Source organism: Pelodiscus sinensis, chromosome 22 (genome assembly GCF_049634645.1).
Source record: "Pelodiscus sinensis isolate JC-2024 chromosome 22, ASM4963464v1, whole genome shotgun sequence".
Classification (NCBI taxonomy): Eukaryota; Metazoa; Chordata; order Testudines; family Trionychidae; genus Pelodiscus; species Pelodiscus sinensis.
In genome coordinates this window covers 11,778,491-11,787,355 of record NC_134732.1, presented here as the reverse complement: position 1 = coordinate 11,787,355, position 8,865 = coordinate 11,778,491, and the positions used below count along the sequence as shown (strand labels likewise).

The 8,865-nt window shown below is 46.5% G+C and overlaps 1 protein-coding gene across 1 annotated transcript; it reads right to left on the bottom strand.

Moving 5' to 3' along the window:
• Positions 1-2,020: 2,020 nt before the first annotated feature.
• On the bottom strand, positions 2,021-8,532 carry ENDOG (endonuclease G). The gene is made up of 3 exons (XM_025182594.2): positions 7,841-8,532; positions 3,884-3,993; positions 2,021-2,911 (listed from the first exon to the last, which is right to left on the bottom strand). The coding sequence occupies exons 1-3, from the start codon at positions 8,348-8,350 to the stop codon at positions 2,626-2,628; spliced, it is 906 nt and encodes a 301-aa protein (XP_025038379.2). The 5' UTR covers positions 8,351-8,532; the 3' UTR covers positions 2,021-2,625.
• Positions 8,533-8,865: the final 333 nt, after the last annotated feature.

The following is an 8,865-nucleotide window of genomic DNA, read 5'->3' as shown; positions in this document are numbered from 1 at the left end:
CTCCACCCCTGCCATAAAGAAAACATTGAAACCTTTTGTGTTGGACATAAATTAATAGTTTACTTTATTTAAAATGCTTAATCTGTTTAATAATTTAAATTAAACCATTCTGCCAAGCTGCAGCACTAGCAAAATGGCTCAGGTGTAATTAACAGTGAGTTTCCATTAGCAACTGGTGGTCTGCAGCAAGGTTTACATGGCCCATGAGCCAAAAAAGTTTGAGACCCATTGCAATAGAGGCAGCCCTGGCCTCTTCCTTCCCAGCAGACACACCCGGGTTCCAAGAGCCCACAGAGAGATTGGCTCTGTTACCACAGCAGTGAAATCACCATGTCACTCCAATGTGGATGATGGACAGACTGTGAGTCTTCCTCACCCAAGCATTTGATGATTTAAACTGTGTTAACATGCCATGTGATTGGCACATCCACTGAGGCAGGATGTATGCTCTCACTACAGAGGGGTTGTCATGACTTGTGTGTCTGGGTAAACAAGCTCTTTGTGCGCTCTGTGAAGAGATGAGATGTTTTGACTTCCAGATTCAAGGGATTTGTTGTTCTGGCTTTGGGCTGCAAGTTCCCTAGACCTGAATGGAGTTAGCTATGACAATGCATTTCTGAGTTCTGACACGCAAAGTGAAGTGAAACCTATGCTAAAGACCCCACCTCAGAAGAAGGCAATTCAAAGACTCTCCAATTTTCTTCAAAGACTGCCTCTACCAGGTGCTGGGGCTTTTATTGATTGGTCGCTCATATTTTTGAAGGGTGACTAAATGTTAACCAGATCTTCTTGGGTAATGTCAGCAGAGATTGCTTTGGGCCCAATCCTAGCTTTGTAAGCAGGTTGGGAAGTGGTCTTATTTGGCAATTATTAGTAGATAATTTACATAATATAGGCATTGCCATCATGTATTGAAATATGTCTCAGTAGCTTTACATATAAAATAGCCCAGCTCCACTGAGTTCCAGGGGAAATGTACTATTCAAGCAGTGGTGGGGAGGGCTAGTCCATGGTTTTCTCCATCCTGTAAGTGCCAGTTAGTTCAGTATTGTCATTATGGCTTGTGGAAATGGAAGGCACTTGATAGTTTTGCAAAGTAACTTCAAAAAATGCAGTTGCATTACATCTCATTAGGGATGTAAATTCCCATTCATCAGTTAATGGGGTAATGTCAAGTCACACTGGGGCTACCGCCAGCTCCCTCCGACGCAGTCCCTGTCCACAGTAAGCTGGACTCCCCACGGATACTGGCGCAGAGAGCAACCCCTGACTGTAGCAGGCCCTCTGCAAGGTGGGAGCTGCTCCAGCCCCCTCCCATTACCAGTTAATTGATACCAGTAACAAGCCCATATGCAGGGATTTCTGTGGGGGGTGCTTTTTTTGTAAATCTGGACCACGAGGGTCTGAATGCACCCCCATGGTCTCCCAAGTAAGCAGGGAAATCATCCCCACCTTCCCCAGCCAGAGCATGGGGGAGGGAGGCTCTGGCAGCACACTGCTCCTTCCTTCCCTGGCTGGCCGGAGCATGCTTACTTGGGGGACCATGGGAGAGTGCTTTTGCACCCCCCTGCATACTGTTAAGAGGACTAAGTAAGTTGTCCCATGAAATTGTGGGATAATTCCAGATGACTCCCGGGCCCTGAGTCAAGCGGGGCTGCATCTACACTGCAAAGTAATAGGCCTTGGATCCTCACTCATCTTGAATTGAGGTTGGACCCCGAGCACTGTAGTGTCATGGGACCCCAGGTCTGGGGCCTAGCTTAATGCAATTGCAGTATAGTTGCATGGGAGGAGGGTTCCTATGGGGCCCAAATCCATTGGTAGAGGATGGTGGGAGGAATTCTTAGAGAGGGTGTGTGTCAATCTTGACCCCAGAAATACTACCTGAGGGGCAGGACTTCCTGTGACAGGTGGGTAGCGCCTAAGGGGTCAATCAGCAAGGCTAATGTAGTCAAAGAGCGTGGCCAATGTGTCCCTATTTTTGGATCAGAAAATATGGTCACCATATTCTACAATCACAAACCTTAAAACCTGTTTACTTGAAGGACAGAGTCCAGTCTGCCAGCTATAACAATGAGGAACAGAAGAATAGTTGCAAGAGTCAAGTGCATCATCACAGTACTAGGTGCCACTAAGAAACTAATCCATATTTTGAATTTTCAGTGAGAATTAATGAAACTGGTATAAAATGCTTTTTCCATAGGGAGAATGGTAAAGTCACCTATCCCAAAAAGATTGTTAATCCTAGGAACCAAGTGGCTTTCCTGTGTGTCATATTCTGAAAGCATATAGCTCACCAAGAGCATTTCCTTTGGTGTCCTCTTACCTGAGTCAATATAGTAGTGATGGGGGGCTTAATGGTCATTACTATGTCATCAATTTTAGATACTGCCCTGACTTTTTATTAAGTTCCAGGAACCATTTTAGGGACAAATATACAAGGATTCATCTTTGCTATCCTCAGGAAACAGACAACCAGATTAATTAATGCAGGCCCATGAAAAGCTCCCAGACTGGGGGAAGCAGGCTAAATTTGAGCCCAGACACACCCCTGATAAATCACTGTACCGAAAGGGACTTTCACTGGATAACTTCACCCCACTGTCATCAATTCGATGGGTGTGTTCAGCTGTTGCGTCCAGCAGTGATGGCCTGTAAATTGTTTGTTCTTTTCAAGATGTTAGGAACAAACAGCAGGCCAGAGGCCCGCTCAATGCTCTCAATAGGAACCAGGAAACGTTCGAGTGAGATTGTCTCCTCCACGGGGCTGTTGGGCATCACATAGGAGCGCAGCTCAATCTCTCCACTGAGCTTCTCTAGGATGAGCACTTTGAAAAAGTGTGTGGGGACTGCCACGTTGTTCTTACCAATCACTTGGTACTTGACGTACATCTTCCCATCAGCCTCCATCCTGCACAAAGAAGAAGATTGTTATTGCTACCTAGAATTCATGCACAAACCCCTCGGGACAGAGATTGTGTCTTCATTGCTTTAGATGAATACATTCGTAGCTAAGGCCAGAAGGGGCTCTTATGACCATCTAGTCTGACCTCTCGCATAACACAGGATATAGAATTTCACCCAGTGTTTCCTGCATAAAGCCCATATTTTCTGGTTAGGTTGGGTATCTCTTTTAGAAAGAGATCAGTTCTTGATTTAAACTTGTCAAGAGCTGAAGCAGGATCTACACCCTCAGTAAGCTGGGAGATACACAATACGCAACAAAACTGGAATGAACTCACTGCAAAACAAGGATTAGGGTTAGAGCTCCCCATCACCCCTTTTATTGTATCTATTTTGGTGTTTAACTGATTCAGTTCAAGTGATTGTCCTTCATGCCTCGAAACATGGTTCACTGCAGCCAAAGATCATACCTGACTATGCAATGAAACAGATTAGTCCTTTATTATAGCCTGTGGCAATGCACCTATAGTCAGATCTAGCACTAGAAGAAGATGACACCCAGACTGTAAAAGTGACTATGAAATACAGAGCAAGATGAATAAGCTACTGTCATGTTCCAAAACTAAGTGCAGAAAGCAAGCATTAATGGAAAGTTAAACTATTTCCATTTCAATCCTACCCAGGTAATCTGAGTTCCTCTATTCAATTATTTTTAACCTGATAGTGTCCCTTCAGGGGTTTATTCAACTGAAAGAAATATAAACTAATCCCAAGCATAATGAACTAGCCCACAAAATCCCTATGGGCATACCTGGAAAATGTGTGTGTATTTAAAGCAGTATTTACGGAATAGCTGTACAAAACTATTTCTGACCTTTCTGATGAGAGCATGACAAGGCAAGTCATATTCGTCTGCCATCTTAATTTCTCTGCATGATGCATGTTTTAAAATCCATTTCAATCCAGCTCTAGAATGTACCTGGGTAGGAAGAGTGGGCCAGTGCAGACATATACATTCTTGTTGTACTTTGTTAAGCTCCTGCAGTATTTCTCCAGGTTATTCCACGCTTTCTGGTTCAAATGAGGAACCTAGAAACAAAATTCAGCAGGAAAGAGTCCTTATGGAAGTCAGCCTGAGCTCCGTTCGCTCTTCCCATGCACCCTTACATCCTAAGCTTTTCCATTTTAAGTTAATCATCCATCTCTTATATAGAGTTTATCGGTAAACTTCACTACACTCATCACCCCCATTTTACAAATAGGGAAAATGAGGCTGAGCTCAGGAATAGGATCCAGGTTGCTGAGAACATGGTGAGCAGCTGAGAATGGCTTGTTGTGAGTCAAAAAATTCAAATTATTTAGTTTAAAGAGAAGGTGCAGAGATGACTTGATCGTAGTCTGTAAAGAAGAACAAATATTGGTAATGAGCTCTTCCATCTACCAGACAAAAAGTATAAAAAGATGCAATGGCTGGGAGGTGAAGATGAAGAAAAATTCAGACTGGCCTATATCTATAGAGGTCAGACTTTGATTCTGATGATCCCATCTAGCCTTGGAATCTTTCATCCCTGTCCCATTCTCTACCTACTTGGCCACACTGGTTGTTTATTTAGCTGATGGTTTTAATCATCTTCAGCATGAGTTTGGGAAGCATAAAACTAAGTTTTCTCATAGAAATCCTGTGTGTATCTGAAGTCACTTTGGTTTAATCCTTGACCAGAGACAAAGTTTCATGCTGCTATGAACTCTTATTTATCTGCTTAACTTTGTGTGAAAATATTCTGTTTACTTCATTGTGGTTACTCCCATGACTAAAGCTATGCATACATGGGAGTGTTTGCAGGATCAAGGCCTTAGTTTGATGGGAAATACAAGTGGCTCTTGAGTTAATTTATATGATTATCTCCTTTTACAAAGACAGATTTGTCCAGTAGTTCTCAGTCCCTCTATTGGCCTGGAGCTCAGGAGCACCAATGTTAGGAGGACAAATACATTAAAGATTATGAAGTACTCAGGTCTGCTATACACTATATCAGTACCACTTCCATGTGGACACTCCTATTCCAGGATAAGTGTTCACAGGAAGAATTATACCAGTACTGCTGTAGCCATACAACTGCTGTATCATTATAGTTCTGGTAAATTTCCCCACCTAGTCAAGCCATTAGTAACTCTGATAGCAGCCATCTAAGCACCTACACAGTGATAAATCTGGACTGGAAAATGATTAATGTCAGTCACAAAATAAGAGTCAGCCAATTCATTGGAAACATAAAACTGAGGTAACTTCCTTCATTGTAAACTAACTAGCAAGACAGAGGGGTTTGACCAGTCAAAATGGGGAAGGCAAGATTTTGATCAGTCACAAGAAACCCTTAGCCCAGATCATTAATGATGTGGCAGCAGGTTCTATACTGCAGGAAGATCCTACCTTCTGTATTGCCTGTGATTTCATTTGGTTCAACAGAATATTCACAGAATTAGTCAGAGAAAAGAGTGAGATTGAACTTTAAGAGGGAATACAGAGGTTAAAGTAAATGTGAACAGCTAATGGGCAGAAATAGATCAAGTGTCTGAGGCCTTCAGAGGGACAAACAAATGGCTGGATAGGAAAACTGTGGAATGTAGAAAGGGTTTGGGTGAGAAAAATGAGTTGTCAGAAAGGGTAACTCTCAAACAGAGGTTAAAAAAGACCCATTCAGCTCCTGAGAGCAAACTGTTCCCACAAAAGGCCATCCCACACCTGAAGGCCCCGAAATAAAATAATTATCTGAGAAAACTAAATATTGGTAAATTTGACTTCTATAAGGAGAGAGCTGAAATTCATGAGTATATTACTATGGTCAAAACTTTGCTAGCAAATTATGAAGATGTTTAAAAAACTGATTTTATCATTTTCTGAAAGGAGGACATTAACCTCCCAGGTCTGTCTGGAAATTCATCCCCAGAGCCAGGCAGAATGTTGAAAAATCATGCCTTGGACTAATTTACTACTATGCATAAATAAATCCCTCCACTGATTTAAAAGCTTAAGTTTAATACTGATGATATTCCCAGCTCCTTCTATGAAGACATGAGGTGGGTTTGCTTACATTCTAATGGTGCTGTAAATCCAGACCAGCACCCTCATATGAGTCAGCTGTAGGTGGAAGAGTTATCAGCCTATGTCAGAAAAGAGAGAGTTTATTCAGATCCACAAAAAACTCCACTAGTTAAAATGTCATTAGCCCAGCAGGCACAAGTAATTATCAGAAGCATGGTCCAGGAAGGCAGAAATATGACCTGATTTGTCAGGCAGCATTTATTCCCTAGAGGGTAGAAAAACTGGGCTAGATCTGAGGGGTTGAAAGCTAACTTCCAACAAGGGAAAGATGGTCTAGGAAAGGTTATTCCAAAAGGGCCTGCCAAAAGTCTGTACTTCAGTATTCAAGTGCAAAATACTGTAACTTACACAGAGCTCCTCAATTTAAGAGCTGAAGTAATTCTCTGGAGATGGAGAAAGTTTGAGCAGGTAGACTTAAGCACTAGAGTTAGGGGAAAAGCCATTAACCCTCAATAAAAGTACAGCTACATCAAGAAGGAAGTGCACCATGTGAGAGTTTTTCCAGATGGAATTAAGCTTCAGGGGCATGTTTACCACCCATGTTGCGAGTGAGAGACAGTTTGTAAGCCTGTGCAGCAAGAACCATGGGCTCCCTCAAACTCCACTGGACTTCTCCACTTCAGTGCCTGAATTTCCCCTTGTTCATGCAACAGTTTACCCATCCTGCTGAAGGGGTGGGAGAATGGAACTTGGACATCTCCCTTCCCACTGTGTGGTATCTAGGCTTCCTCCCTCCCACATAGCAGAGACACTCTCATGGAAGATGGGACAAAAAGTAATGAGTTTGATCTATAGCAGTGTAGATTTAGATTAGATATTAGGAAAAACTTTTGTAATTCTAACAGTAGTTAAGCTATGGACTAGGCCTCCAAGAGAGGTTGTGGAATCCCCCCACATTTGAAGTTTTTAAGAGTAGGTTAGATAAACACCTGTCAGAGATGGTTTAGGTTTCCTTGGTCCTGCCTCACCATAGGGAACCACGCCAGATCCCCTCCAGCCCTACATTTCTACGCCTCTTGTACAGAGATTGGTGTATCCTACTTTGCCTTTTTATGCATTCTTTTGAAACAGCAAGTTTTGATTTCAATGTGACTGAAAGCCCCTTTGTCCTTGGTAGTTACAAATCAGTCCTTAAAGCTCTATGTAGGTGCATTTGAGATGTTTACTCATATGAGCTACGTCTACACTGCGCATTGTTGCACTATAAGATATGCAAATGAGGCGCAGGGATGAATATCACCGTGCTTCAGTTGCATACCTAATGACACGCCATTTTTGCTGCATGGGCTTTTACGCAGGAAGGAGCTGTCTACACTGCTCCTTCTTGCGCAAAAGCCCTGCAGCAAAAGTGGCTGCTCATTAGGTATGCAAATGAGGCATGGTGATAAGTCATCCCCGCACCTCATTTGCATATCTTATTGCTCAACAATGCACAGTGTTGACATAGCCATGATGTTTTGGAAATTAACAAAAAAGAAGAGCAGTTTTAAAAGTGAAGTGGACTCCTGTGTTTTCAGTAATCATGTCCCCTTCCTCACATTCCAGGGAGAGGGGCTCTTGCTTGAATAGCAAGGCCACAATCCCGCTTCAGCTGGAAAGGGGCAGAGCAACTCAGTCTGGTGGCACCTCCCTTCCCCACCTAAGGGAAGGAACCCGGCCTATTCCCAGCGTTGCCAGTTCTCCCTTTTCTCTTGGAGCCCCAGCTCCTGGAGTCGCGTGATTACACAAGCACCTCGGCTTCCCTTAGGGGACGGTGACCGCTACCTACCCAGGAGCAGCCCCACGCCTCCCTCACCTGCGCTGGGACCTCGGGGTTCAGTGCGGGCCACTCACCTGGGGCGCCACGTTGCTCAGGTAGAAAGTGTCCTGCATAGCCGCCTGGCTCCACCTGTGGTTGGCGGCGGCCGCCAGGTGGCCCCGGTCGAAGCCGCTGCCGCGGTAGTCCGCGTTGGTGGCGCGGTGATACTCGTGCACCGACTCGTCCTCGCGGAAGTCGCAGGCGGCGCGGTCCGAGGGGCCGCTCAGCGCCTCCCCGCGCAGCTGCTCCAGCACCCAGAGGGCGCTCCGGCTCCGCGGGTCGTAGCACAGCACGTAGGACTCGCGGCTCCGCAGCTGCGGCAGCCCCGGCAGCCCGTACCTGGCCAGCTCGCCGCGGGCCGCGCCCCCCGGCACCAGCGGGGAGGAGGCGGCGGCCGCCACCACCGGCACCACGGGCAGGCGGGCCAGCAACCCCCCCGCGGGCGCGCCGCCGCCCCGCCGCGTGCCCCACGCCGCGCCCAGCCCCACCCCCGCCGCCAAGGAGGCCCCGGCCACCAGCCACCTGCTGCCCCAAAGACGCTGCATGGCCGGAGCCCGCCGCAGGCGACTGCAACGCAGCGCGCGACCTTCCTTGTCCCTGGGCCCGGGCGCGAGAACCCTTCCCTTAAAGGGGCTGCCGCGCGAGGCCCCTGCCCGCCGCCACGCTGCGGTGGGTCCAGCGGAAGCATTGCCTACTTAAGAGTTAACACGCGCGGGGCCCTTGGGCGCTCCCTGCTGCCTACCTCTCGCGCTCGCTGTCCTGGAGCAGACACCTGCGCTGACGAGACTCGAGCAGGCGCGGCTAGGGGCCCGCTGCAGCCCCCTACAGGATCAGTACGGCTACGCGTGCGTCGGGGCTAGTTTAGCGCAAGCTTCACCCACAGGTCATGGGCATTCAACAAAGTCACAGGAGCCCAGGAGGGGCAGGGACGACTGGGGAGAATGACAGCTTGAGTCCTCTGGGGAAGGATTACAGGTTGAACATCCCTGGTTGCAGCAATTCCCCACTTGGGAGCTACCACAGCTGTGGGGCAGGGTATGCAGTGTGGGGGCACAACAGG

What these genes read in the sequence shown, in the direction of transcription:
- ENDOG (XM_025182594.2), bottom strand. Translation starts at nt 8,350, where the DNA reads ATGCAGCGTCTTTGGGGCAGCAGGTGGCTGGTGGCCGGGGCCTCCTTG. An exon ending in TGAGCAACGTGGCGCCCCAG is followed by an intron (nt 3,994 to 7,840) that starts GTGAGTGGCCCG and finishes TTTTGTTTCTAG; the next exon opens with GTTCCTCATTTGAACCAGAA. An exon ending in GGCCCACTCTTCCTACCCAG is followed by an intron (nt 2,912 to 3,883) that starts GTACATTCTAGA and finishes TTCTTTGTGCAG; the next exon opens with GATGGAGGCTGATGGGAAGA.